The 13,512-nt window shown below is 41.5% G+C and overlaps 1 protein-coding gene across 2 annotated transcripts in view; it reads right to left on the bottom strand.

The window, feature by feature from the left end:
* The window catches only part of Polr3a (RNA polymerase III subunit A), a 60,101-nt gene that overhangs the window by 34,345 nt on the left and 12,244 nt on the right, over positions 1-13,512 (bottom strand). For both annotated transcript variants that reach the window (XM_074079279.1, XM_020157363.2), the window contains exons 11-17: positions 11,653-11,793; positions 9,392-9,461; positions 8,802-8,929; positions 8,472-8,610; positions 6,938-7,102; positions 2,803-2,975; positions 709-820 (exon numbers count right to left, since the gene is read on the bottom strand). In XM_074079279.1, the coding sequence (XP_073935380.1) occupies positions 709-820; positions 2,803-2,975; positions 6,938-7,102; positions 8,472-8,610; positions 8,802-8,929; positions 9,392-9,461; positions 11,653-11,793 (928 nt within the window). The remainder of the gene's footprint in view (positions 1-708; positions 821-2,802; positions 2,976-6,937; positions 7,103-8,471; positions 8,611-8,801; positions 8,930-9,391; positions 9,462-11,652; positions 11,794-13,512) is intronic.

The following is a 13,512-nucleotide window of genomic DNA, read 5'->3' on the forward strand; positions in this document are numbered from 1 at the left end:
AGATGATGTGGAGCTGTCAGTCACAGGAGAAAGGCAGGGTAAGGACAAGGGACTCAGGGGCACATCTAGGTTGGAAGGAAGGCTGGGGAAAAGCCAGGTGAATCTTGAAGGCAGCAGCCAATAGGCTGGACTTTTGGAGGATATGGTTTGGAAACAAAGGAGGGTGGGGAGGAGGAATTCCACAGTGTGTGGAAGAATGAGAATCAAGGACAGAGGAATGGGATAGTGTAGGGTATATACCAGGAACAAGAAGTAAGAAAACAATGAGATAAAAGGCAACAAAGTCAGAGAAACTATACTTTATCCCATTAAAAAAGACTTACAGAAACAGAAGCCTGAAGGTTCTAAATTTGAATTCAATGTCATGAAACCTAATGCTTTACGAGTCAGAGTAACTACAGAATTAAGAATTTTGCCAAATCGCTAAAGACATGACTAAAAAATTCCTAGTTCTCTTCTTAAAATCAAATTTGCTCAAAGCACCTTCTAACTCAGAAATATACCCACGTTACCAATTAATTCTTCCAAAGAAGTGAAACTTCCTCAAATGCAGTAAGTAAAGTACCCTCTTTCTATGATTTAATAAGAAAGGCACTTAAAGAAATGAAGAGCCCATCTGAAGTTCCAACTACGGAAGGTACGTCTCTAGTACCAAGTGGCCAGCTGCAGGGAGACCACACAGAGAGCAGGCACTGGAGGCCCACGCACCTTTGGAGCCACACAGGGCCATGGTGAGGGGGCTGTTGCTCTTGTCCAGCTCTCGGAGGCAGGCGCTGCCAGCGTGATCACGGATCACAGATAGCTCCTTCAGGATCAGGGCCTGGGGGAAGCAAAGAAGATCCATGGAGGGGGTTGGGCTCCTGGCTTTGTGGATTATAAATGTTCAGTTTGACAGTTATATGAAATTTGAGACTATTTAAGCAAGATGTCAGATTTCTGATCAATAAAGGTTTCAGAGCCTTAGAGGACTAGAATGTTCAAGCTATATAAATGCCTGCATCTTCCACGAAATAAGTGTGGCAAAAAATAGTGACAAAAACCTGAAAAATTCTTTAAATGGTCTATAGCTAGTATGTACCTGGCTTTGTGTACAGTGTAAGAAAATATATGTATATATACAGCTGTACACACAGGCACGCCTTGTAAAGGTATAATATACAGTCTCTAGTCTCTAAAACAGGATTTTTAAATTTTTTTCTTTGGAGGTCCTGGGGTTTGAACTGAGGACCTCATGCTTGCTAGGCAGGCATTCTACTGCTTGAGCCACTCTGCCAGACATTTTTTGTGTTGAGTATTTTTGAGACAGGGTCTCTCAAACTATTTGCCTGGGCTGGGCCTTCCTCCTAATATCTGCCTCCCAAGTAGCTAGGATTATAAGCATGAATCACTGGCTCCCAGCTTCAAAGAGGATTTCTTGTCCTGTTCATATAAGTTGTCTACTTTTTCTTACCAACAATACATTTCAACTTGACAAGTTAAGTATGTGACAAGATGACTCTAAGGAACATTTTGGCCTACGAATGGATTCAGATTGTCATTCCTCAACTCACAACTTGGGATGCTGAATCAGCTACAGGTTGTGGTCCTGTTAAAAACTGGTCCTGTTGAGGTCTCAAGTAATTATCTAAATAGGCATCATTAAGAAGCATTCACTTAACTCTTTTTCTCTAAGACTCAGCTAACTGAGCTAAGCACCAGTGGTTCACGCCTTTAATCCCAGCTACTTTGAAGGCAGAGATCAGGAGGATCAGAAGGTTTGAAGCCAGCCTGGGCAAATAGTTTGTGAGACCTATTTCAAAAAAAAAAAAAAAAGCTCATCACAATAAAGGGCTGGTTGAGTGACTTAAGGTGTAGGCTGAGTTCAAGCCCCAGTACCACCAAAAAAAAAAAAAAAAAGAATGAGTTAATTGGCTGGGTGTGGTGAATCTTAGCACTCAGGAGGCTAAGGAAGCATGGGCTACATAGTAAGACCCTGCCTCAAAAAAGAAAAAACAAGAAGTTAATGGCAAATATCTCACACAATTCTGATTACTTCCTGTTTCAAAAAATTTTATCAGAAAACTTAAATGCTTAAAGAGTCTTTCTTCTACACTTCAGTAAGCAAAAGATCAAAACCACAGGCCATGGGGGGACAGAAGAGAGCCAGGCAATACTATGGTGCTAAGCCAGATTTGGAGGCACATGCTTGTAATCACAGACTCCAGGTCCAAGGCAGGGGCACCATGAGTTCAAAGGCCAGCCTGGGCTACACAGTGAGATTATCTCAAACCTCTCATGCTTTCCCACTGCTGATCTGGCTGCTTCAGAGTTTCGGGCTCCCAGAAACTATGGTGGTAATTCTGATTCTGACTCATGCTAGCTGAGCTCTCCCTTAAGCTGTTCACATGCAAGGAGCAGTGGGCTGGGCATTTGACTATCAGACAGGAATGTTCCCCATCCTGTACTGAAGTCTCTTAATGACCACCCATCACAGAGCTAGCTGTGGAGTGGTTTCTACTGAAGGGCGCTGGAAATACACTGAAGTACAGGCAGGGGGGCCTGAGTGCGAGACTGGGTCAGGAGCAGCCTTGTATGGCTGAATGGACACATGGCTGTGTTTTTCTCCTCTGACTGTAAAAGCTGGATGGGAGTAAAGGAGCTGATCCGAGGCCTTGCCGTAGTAAATAAGTAAGAACCTATATGGGCAGCTCAGTGCCAAAAAGGAATGTCTTCCTTCCCGCTCCTTTGCCACTGTCCCCGTGGCTACCCTTTTAGCCACCATGAGCACGACATGCTGACCAGAACCAGTCAGGCTGCTCTCACCTCCAGCGTCTCCTCAGCAGTGCAGCCAGGCTGCTGCTGCAGCTTGCCAGTGTTCAGGGCTTCAATGTACTCATCACATTTTTTGTAGCCAGCATTCAGTAACTCATACTTAGCCTTCAACAGTCCCTGGCCAGGTGTGACATCACCAATCCCAATTGAGAACCCGCGGTTAGCTATAGAAGAGTTGGCAGGTAGGGAAAGAGAGCCAAAAATAAAATACTGCTCAGTAAAGCTACGTGGTAGAGCTTACACCTACTACATATAGTTTGCACAACATAGTAGTCTTCCTTATCTGTGGAGGACATCTTCCAAAATTGCTGCATGCCTGGAACTGCAGAGTACCAAACCTTATATAAACTGTGTTTTTTCCCTAAACACACATACATACCTATGATACAGTTTAATTTAAATTAGGCTCAATAAGAAATTGACAACTAATAATAAGCTAGAACAATTATAGCAGTACACTGTAAAAAAACTTACGTGAATGTGATCTCTTTCAAAATACCTTACTGTATTCCTTACCCTTTGTGAGACCACAGTAACTGAAATTGTGACAAGCCAAACCACCAAGAGGGGATGCTGTGTAGAAACTATGTATAGTTTGGCAATTTCTTTCCTTTCCTTTCTTTTCTCCTTCCATCCCTCCTTCCCTTCTCTTCCCTGTACCCCCACCCCACTCTGTCTCCCTCTTTGGCCATGCTGGGATGGAACCCAGGGCCCTGCATATACTAAGCAAGCATTCCACTGGGCTACACCTCACCAAAGTATTTGATGTATAAGAAAGTGCTTATCTTCACATAATTTTTCACAATCCATTAGATAAAAGCTTCCTGTCTCACTCCCTAGGGAATTATACAAAAAGAATGACTCACTGGCTCCTGAGACCTTACAACCCATGGTGGAACAAAATAATGTCCCCAACTAACTTTAACATAAAGCAGAAAAACACAAAATACTAAAGCACAGCCTGAGATGAAAGCTATGGAAAGTGAGTCAGTCTGGCTCTAAGTTGGCATGGAAGAAACCTGTCTGCCCTCCTTCTCTTCCCAGAAGTAACTCAAACAGAAAATAAGTAAAAGTAAAATGGGTGCTGGTAGTTCATGCCTGTAATCCTAGCTATTTGGGAGGACAAGATAAGGAGGATACGTTTGAGGCCAGCCAGGGCAAATAGTTTGCGAGATCCCCTCCTCCAAAATAATGACAGCAAAATGGACTCAAAGTGTGGCTCAAGTGGTAAAGTGCTTGCTTTACAGGTGAGAAGCTCTGAGTGCAAGCCCCAGAACCATAAAAACAAGCAAAACAAAACAAAAAAAACGCCAACAAGTAAATGTAGATGCTGGGGTGTGGTTCAGCAGTAGGTCACATGCTTAGCATGTATGAAGTTTGGATTCAATCCCCAGCATCCAAAACAAAGAGGTAAATGTAAAACTCCACCTTTGATGGAACTAGGCATCAACAATAATCCCAACCATAATGTATGAAGAAATAAAGTGGGTGGATGGATGGTCACTTGCTTAGTTGAGTGGTAAACGAGATGCCTGATAGTGTCTGCAGGTGAAAGACTGACCAGCCTAAAAAGGCTTAGAAATGACAAAAACAGGTTCTACAGACTCTAAAGACGAATGTGCTGAAAACAAGAAAACCTGGTGAAGTCCATGTGAGGAATAGGCTCCAACCCTCATCCCTGTGAGAGATGGGAGATGATTCCCCCCAAGAAGGAAACAAACCAGTGGATCTTTTTCTGTTTGTTTTTTGCAGTACTGGGGCTTGAGCTCAGGGCCTACACCTTCAGCCACTCCACCAGCCCTTTTTCTCTGAAGGGTTTTTTCGAGATAGGGTCTCACAAATTATTTGCCCAAGCTGGCTTCGAACCACAATCCTCCTGATCTCTGTCTCCTGAATAACTAGGATTATAGGCATTGGGCCACTGGTTCCTGCTAAACCAGTGGATCTTGATTCAGGGATGTCAGGCACAGACAGATTGGATGATTGAAAATGAGGGCACTGAGGGAAAGCCTGTATATTTCATGGTGGAAAGCCCTAAGCCCCTTTTCCCTGTCCAGCTCTCAGGATTCTGGCAGCCAGGTCTCTAATTCACTGGGTAGAAGATTTAGACTGGAAGAGACACCTCTGAAGAAATCAAGCCTCCCTTGAGAAAAGTGCTACTGACAGGGATATGTGGTAGTCCCTCAGGAAGAAAGCTATCTCCCAGCTCAACAACACAAGAGTTGAGAACTTCATTAACCAATTTGCTCCATTTCCAATCCCTGTTTCAGAGCCTCAAATCTAAAATGTGAACAGATAGCCAGAGACCATCAGATATTCCAGGACAGTTTTTAACATGAAAGACAGAAGACAACAAATGTTGGGGGGAAAAAACTAAAATATAACAAAATTCAGGGGGCAAAGACACAATAAAACCATGAATAATATTCATGAGTAATAAGAGAAGATATATCCAGAGATCCAGAGGGCAGTCAAAAAAATCCAAAACTAGATAAACAAAAAGCCCCAGCTACTTGTAAATAAGAATAATGAAAAATGATTGGAATTTAAATGCATGATAGAGAAAACATTTTAAAAAATATCAACATCAGTGTTAAAAGAGAAAAGAAGAAAATTAGAGAATCAACTCAAGAATTAAGAGAAGTTCAGGCTCTTCAACAAAATTAGAGATAAGGGCAAAATAGTTTCTGCCAGATATTGAGGTGATGGGGGGGAGAGGGAAGGGGTGGAGTGGGTGGTAAGGGAGGGGGTGGGGGTAAGGGGAGAAATGACCCAAGCCTTGTATGCACATATGAATAATAAAACAATAAAAAAAAAAGAGAGAGAAGTTCAGGAAAGTAAAGGAGAGAAAATTAATAAAGAAATAACACAGGAAAACTTCTAAAACTGAAGGGCATACTACCACAGATTAAAGAGTATACTGAGTAATTAGTACAATAAATAAAAAAATGCCCACACCAAGGGAATATTGTTCTGAACTTTTAGAACAAGGGCAGAGGGTTGTTAAGTTTTCAGAGTGGAAAACCAGTTCTAAAACAAAATGTGGGAATAAAAATGGTTACACACTTAGTTGGCATTGTACAGAAATTAATAGCCATATTAGTCTAATTTTTTCCCATACAGGAAACGTACAAAGTCTTATCTATGTGGGTTTGATTACAGAAACTAATAAATACTCTATTAATAAATAATGAAAAAAAGAATGGAAGTACACTTTAACAGCAACTCTGAAAGTTAGAGTAGAGCAGTTGGGCGCCAGTGATTCATATCTATAATCCTAGCTACTCAGGAGGCAGAGTTTAGGAGGATTGTGATTGGAAGCCAGCCTAGGGAAATAGTTTGTGAGTCCCTATCTACAAAAAAAAAAATCACTAAAAAGGGCTGGTGGAGTGGCTCAAGGTATAGGCCCTGAGTTCAAATCCCAGTGCCACAAACAAGAGTAGAGCAATACCTTCAAAATTCTGAGAGAAAATAATTTCAATTTAGAATATTGTACCAAGGCAGAGTCAGTCAATTGTGAACAGAATCCAGGTTTTTGGGGACATGCAAAAATCACCATGCTCAAGGTATGAGCAAACAAAGGAAAGAGAACAGTGAAAATATAGTAGGGCAATACTGACTCATCTGATAGGGCTGAATCATGGAAGGTCCAGGAGTTGGTAGGCAATAGGGAATTTTGAAGAAAGAAGTGAAAAGAAAATTCGAATCTGTAAACCAGTCAGTACTGAATTTATTTCATTAAAACACAGCTGGGTGCTGGTGGCTCGCACCTGTAATTCTAGCTACTCAGGAGGCAGATATAAGGACTATTTGTACTGGGGAAATAGTTTATGAAACTCTATCTGTAAAAAAACCCATCACACAAAAAAGGGCTGGCAGAGTGGTTCAAGCAGTAAGAGTGCTTGCCTAGCAAGCATGAGGCCCTAAGTTTAAACCCCAGTGCTGCCAAAAAAAAAAAAAGTTTAAAAAGAAGCACAAATGATTTAGTGTGGATCACATCTCCTGTTCTGGGGTAGGTATGTGTGTGTGCATGTGTGAGATGAAACAACATTAAAAGAACAAAATGTCATAAACCCCTGAAACTCCCACAACTGCAGCATTAACATAAAGAGGCTGAGATACTCACACAAGTAGACAGGAGCCAGCCTGGCAAGCCGTGACATTGCATCAGCGGCTTCATTCTGCCCCCAGTCTCGTAGCAAAATGTAGAAAATATTGTTCTTGGATCCTGATCCCAGCGTTCCTTTGTCCATACTACCACTCATCAACTCACTGTTCTGGATTGTAACATCTGAAAGAATAAAACTGATTATGCATTTAGACAAATGATTATTTGTTGCTTTGCCTCATTCCAAAATGAATGAGGCAGTTGAGAAAAATGTTTCCATACTGAAAGTTAAAGCACAGCCAATAGAAATTCTCTTTAAACATTTTCTTGAGGGTGAAAAAGAAAACCTAGGGACTTTTGAAAAGAATGCCTTAGTCAGTTAACTTGCAGTGTTAACACTGAAGTGTACTCATGACCCTCATCCTCCTTATCTGTGAATTGGGGCTGACAATATCACTGGTCATCTTTCTGTCATGGTAAATCATGTATGACAAAATGCTTTGTAAATTGTAAAGCAACTTGTTATTCACCTAAAATACAGAAAACTAACAGAGGCACCCTCATGAATAACATATATAAATAAAAAAAACAAAATTCCTATCTAGAAAGAAACAAAACGCAATCTAAAAGAACCCCGGGTGTAGTTCAGTGGCAGAGTGGGTGCTTAGCATGTCGGAGGCCCCAGTTTTGATCCCCAGTACTGCAAAAAATAAAATAAGACATAAAAACATCTTAAAGACCAGCACACGTATGTCTGTGTGAGAAATAATATGCGGTTTCTTGGTCCTAGGGACTGAACCTAGGGCCTTGCCCATGACAAGCACCCACTCTACCCTTTGCTACACCTCAGGGAATTTATTTTCTATATATTTTCAGGAAGTATATTAGGAAGCATTCTTTCAAGGGAATAAACCCAAGTAAAGCCAGTGCCCTTCAAAACAATAGAAAGCAAGAAAAATCCTCATTTCAGCCAGGTGCCAGTAATCCTAGCTACTTAGGAAGCAGAGATCAATACTTTGCAAGACCCTATCTCGAAAAACCTTCCACAAAAATAGGACTGGTGGAGTGGCTCAAGGTGAAGGCCCTAAGTTCCAGTCCCAGTATTGGGGGAAAAAAAGAAAAGAGAAATCTTTTCAGAGAACCTCTATCATTTAGTTCTTAAGTAAAGAGTCTTGGAGCTTCAGTTCTAGTACCAAGGTCTTGCCAGCAAAGTCCATGCTAAGTCAGTGTGACACAAAATAGCCTGTTTGAGGGCTGATTGGTAATGATCTGGGATGAGTTAAGGAGCTTGTCCCAGAAAGTAATCAATGGATGCTGGTCCATGAACCATACTTTGGGTTGTACTGTTTCCAACGGACTCAGATGACTTGTATTTAAATCCTCTCCCTGTTATACCTGATCTTCATGTTACCAAAAACTTCCTGCCAGAGGCCTCAGGAGAAACACTGGATTTGCTTGCTAAGTGAAGATACCCAGTGAAGCTCATTCCTGGCTACTTGCTTTTCTGCCAGATGCCTGTCTGTTCCTCTCCAGCCCAGTTCCTTCAACTCACAGGAGTCATTGACGCAGAGGTCTTCCCCCTTGCCACAGTACTGTTTGCCCTTGGTTCGGAGGTTGGCCCTCACTGGATTGTCATCACTAGGTCGAAGGATAATACTGAAGATCTGCTTTCCAGTCCACAAGGTGACAGGCTAGAGCAGGACAGGAAACCAGAGAATCAGAGGCTGAGCATTGTCTCAATTACCCTTCACATAAGTAAGGCAGGATGCCCATTGATTGTACTCAAGCCTGGCACCAACACTGTTACACTCACTCCACAGTCCAACTAACAGGACACACACACACACACACACACACACACACACACACACTCTGCACACACCTTTAATATCGTAGGGGGTGGGAGGCGCACTTTAATTTTCTCATCCTTGCCAACCAATATTGAAGCAATGATTTGGCAAGCCTTGGCTCGGTCAAAGAAAGTGTCCTTGAAAGTAAGGAGGTAGGCACCTGAGGATGTTAAGAATCAACACAAAACAAAGAAAAGCAATGACATTGGGAAAAAAAACACAAGCTTTCTATTTCCAAATAAAGTTAGGCTATTACTAACAGGTAAATTAAAACACGCAGCTGCTTACTGGCTCTCTCCTCTGACTAGAATCTGAGCTCCATAATAAAATGTCTTTGTCTTATTCATTGCTGTCTCACAATACAGGAGAGAAATTCTAGGCCAGATACCAGGCTTAGAAAATGCCCAGTCCCTGGTGGGAGCTCAATGAGTCCTTGTTGAATCAGTGGCTGACCAACCAATAAAAAATACCTCAAACAGGCTCACAAGCAAATATAGTAAGCAAACAACAAAATAAACACAGGTCATTAAATAGCTATTCATGCTGTCACATGAATCATTGTGAGTGAGAATCACTGTGTTCCAGTCACAGGTATCCTTTCAAATGATTCTCACAAACTCACCTGTTAGAAAATCCTGAATAGCAGCAATGAGTGGTTCCCCATTCCTTGGAGTTACAAGATTTGCTTTAGTCTGAAGGAAAAAAAAGGCACAATAAATTAACCATTCTTGGCTGCACAATGTAGTCAGGAGATATACAGCACAATGTTTTCAAATTGTTGTGCACAAACAAATAAGTAGCAGAATAGGAGCCAGGCCTGAATCTCAGTTTTGTTACTAACTCTAAAAAAAAAATTCCACCAAGATTGATCTTGGAGGTTCAGACCAACTCTTCAATGATGTCGTGAGTGAGACTGTTTCAGGAATTTGTAAGGAATTCTACAAACAAAAGGCTTTACTTAATATTGTTATTAACAAGTGTACTTCAAAGAAAATTCATTTATGTGAATAAGGAGTACAGTGTTACCTCTGAAGTCAATCGAGTCCATGTATTTTCACAATGATGGTGGAACTATTAAAGTTCTGGATTGAGACATTAAGTTCTAACAACAATCAATTTAATAACAGAATTTAATTCTTGGTATTAGGGCTGTGGCTCAGTGGTAAAGAACTTGCTTAGCACGCACAAGGCCCTGGGTTCGATCCCAGCACTACAGATTAAAAATGAATGCTTCGTGTATCAGAGTGTGATTGCTTCATGTGTAGGTGCTCATGAGCTTTGTTCATGAAGAAGTGTTTTCTGGGCACTTCACCCAGAGTGCAAGGCCCCCTCACCTGCTACTACCTAATTCTAAACCACTATGCAGAAGCAATGATCCTTTGACTATGGAGGTGGGGACAAGGACAGGACACACTTACTCCTTTTGAAATTTTTCATTTTTTTGTCTACACAGGAGTTTGAACTCAGGGCCTCACACTTGCTAGGCAGGCACTCTACTGCTTGAGCCACTCTGCCGGCCTATCTCCTGGTTTATAGAACCTCAGAGGTGGGACAGTAGGTGTTGTCAAGGTAGAAGCAGAAAGCATGGGATGGTTTTGTGTATTCAGGAAAAGTCTCCTGGGGAATTTGGGCCAAATCTAAATTAAAGCCCTGTGGGCTCCACCGAATCACAATGGTGGATAATGCTCTCCCATGAAACTCAGGGATTTGTGTATTTTAACTGATGAAATATGTTACTATAACCAAACGCCATGGTATGGATCCTGGGTGGTAAATCTAACTAGCTGGATGTAACTGGTGGTTATTATCCCTAGTAACATTATTTTTGTTACAAAAATATATGCTCATTATAGAAAAAAAATCTGAAAATACAGATGTGGGGGAGATGGCACAATGTATACACATGTAAGTAAACACAAAAACAATAAAATAAAAAAAAATTGACTCCAATAAATAAAAATATAGATGAGTTGAACTCCCTCCCCACCCCACCAAAACTATGCATGGAATACTAGGTGTTTAATCAAAATAGTTTAGCAGTACCACATCAGAAATGGTAACAAGAGGGCTTGGGGTATGTTCAAGAGGGCCTGCCTAGTGAACTCAAGACACTGAACTCAATCCCCAGTACTGCTAAACAAACAAACACAAACAGAAAGGGCTGGTGGAGTGGCTCAAGTGGTTGAGCGCCTACACTAGCAAGCATGAGGCCCTGAGTTCAAACCCCAGTACCACCAAAAATAAATAAATAAATAAAAGAAATGGTAATAAGTAGGGCTGAGGGTATGTACAGGGCCCTGGGTTTAATCCCTAGCACTGCAGGAAAAAAAAAAAAAGGTAACAAGTTGTTATAGAATAAGAACACTCACAACTGCAAAACTTATCAGCTCATAATATAAGCTAAAGCACTGAAAAAAAGAAAGGTGGGCATGGTGGCACATGCCTGTAGTCCCAGCTACTGATTGACAAGGGAGGATCACTTGAGCTCATTAGTTTGAGAGCAGCTTGGACTACATAGTGAGACTGTGTGATCCTCCTGCCTCAACCTCCCAAGTGCTGGTATTATACATGTCACTACCATGCCTGGCTCTAGTATTGTTATGCTCTTATCTTTTCATAGCTGCTCCTCATATATGTATTTTCTCTTAGGAACCCAATATGTGAGGTCAGAAAATGCCTTTGCCGCCTAAAAAGCACTCTTTACAGACACTAACTCCTTTCTCTGCTGTACATTTTAAAAGATTGTTCAAAGACTCAAAATAAAACAATGTGGGGGAGGAGGGGAAGAAATGAAACAACTGCTGTTTTCACTTGCGGTCTGTTCCCCTTCCCCTCCTGTCCAGGAGCTGTTACACAAAAGCTAGGCCATACCACCCTACATACCCCCATGAGAACGAGGGCCTCGGCTTTGGCTTCTTCTGTCTGAGGAAGATGAAGGTTCATTTCATCACCATCAAAGTCTGCATTGTAGGGGGTGCAGACACACTCATTAAATCTGAAGGTCCGGTGGGGTTTGACTCTGGCCTATAGAAAACCAAAGAAATCAAAGAAGAAAACAGGAAAAGGACTTAGGGCGTGCATCCAAAAACTTCTATTTCAAAACATGAAAATGGCTTCCTGGAAAACTGGGATAGTTTATAATGTTTAGTACATTCTGTTGATATATATCATTTGTGGACTCATTCAAGAAGCTCTATTAGATCAAACCAAAGCAATGACTTAATACTATGAAGCAAAAACCAACTCAGAAGTCAATGTGCACAGCTCCCACTCACTAAGGATGTCATGGTTTCGAGTATCAAAAAGAATAACAGTAGAAAGTGATTAAATAACAATAATGGAAAGGGGGAAATAAGAACAAGCAAGAAACTCAAGCCAATGCTGGGTGCCGGTGGCTCATGCCTGTTATCTTAGCTACTGAAGAGGCAGAAATCAGGAGGATAGAGGTTTGAAGTCAGCCCAGGCTTGAGTCCCTGTCTCAAAAAACCCATCACAGAAAAGGGCTGATGGAATGGCTCGAGGTGTAGGCATCGAGTTCGAGCCCCAGTACTGAAAAAGAAAAAAAGAAAAGAAAAAGAATTCTGGGTAGCAAATGTAAAAGGAAAGAGAGATTATCGGGCTCTATTTTACAGCCTCAAGTACCTGAATCCCTAACCTTCTAGCATCACTAAAAGTGGGCCAGACTACATGAGTCTCCTCAAGCCAAAAACAAGTAGCCAGAGCCAGGTGCTGGTGGCTCATGTCTGTAATCCTTGCTTTTCAGGAAGCAGAGATCAGGAGAATTGAGGTTCAAAGCCAGTCCAGGCAAATAGTTTGAGAGACCCTATCTTGGAAAAACCCATCAGAAAAAAGGGCTGGTGGAGTGGTTCAGGGTGTAGGCCCTAAGTTAAGAACCAGTACCACAAAAAAAAAAAAAAAAAAGGAACTAGCCAGCATGATTTATGGCATCTTTGGGTTATTCTTGATCATACCTTCAGACTAATTTCTACTTCACAGGAATAAAAGAAAGGAGATGCGCTTGATGCTACACATCCACAGGCAAACTGAGAACATGGAACATTTTTCAGGACAATGGAGGAGGTACTGCTCTAGAGCAATAGAGACTGATAAATTCATCAATTAAGTGTACTGTGTACAATCTGCATCCTGATTCAACAAGCTAGCTATGCAAAGGCATTTCTCCAATAAGTGAGGAAATTTCAATATGGACTGGGTACTACAGAATATCAGTGGCTGTTGATCTTGTTAGGTATGACTAAGGTACTGTGGCTATACAAGTTTTTCTTACATGTGTAAAATCAGTACACATAGAGGATCACAACTGAGTTCAAGGTCAGCCTGAGAGACAATGGGAGACTCTGTCTAAAAAAACCCACAACTGTGGATGTAGCTCAGTGGTACAACTCTTGTCTAGTATGTGCAAGGCCCTGGGTTTGATCCTTAGCCACCACAAGTTAAAAAAAAAAAAGATACAGATAAAACAAATATGGCAAAAGCTGTTGTGAATAATGGCATACTGAGGACAGGAATATGTGAGTAGTTCATCACACTATTCTTTCTAGTTTTGTGTATGTTTGAAAATTTTCAAACAAACAAGCTTCTATTTTAAAATGCCTCAAAGCAGCCAGGTGCCAGTGACTCATACCTGTAAATCCTAGCTACTTGGGAGGCAGAGATCCAGAGGACTGCGGTTTGAGGCCAGCCCAGGCAAAAATTGAGACCCTATCTCAGAAATACCCAAAC

This window comes from Castor canadensis, chromosome 7, assembly GCF_047511655.1.
Source record: "Castor canadensis chromosome 7, mCasCan1.hap1v2, whole genome shotgun sequence".
Lineage (NCBI taxonomy): Eukaryota > Metazoa > Chordata > Mammalia > Rodentia > Castoridae > Castor > Castor canadensis.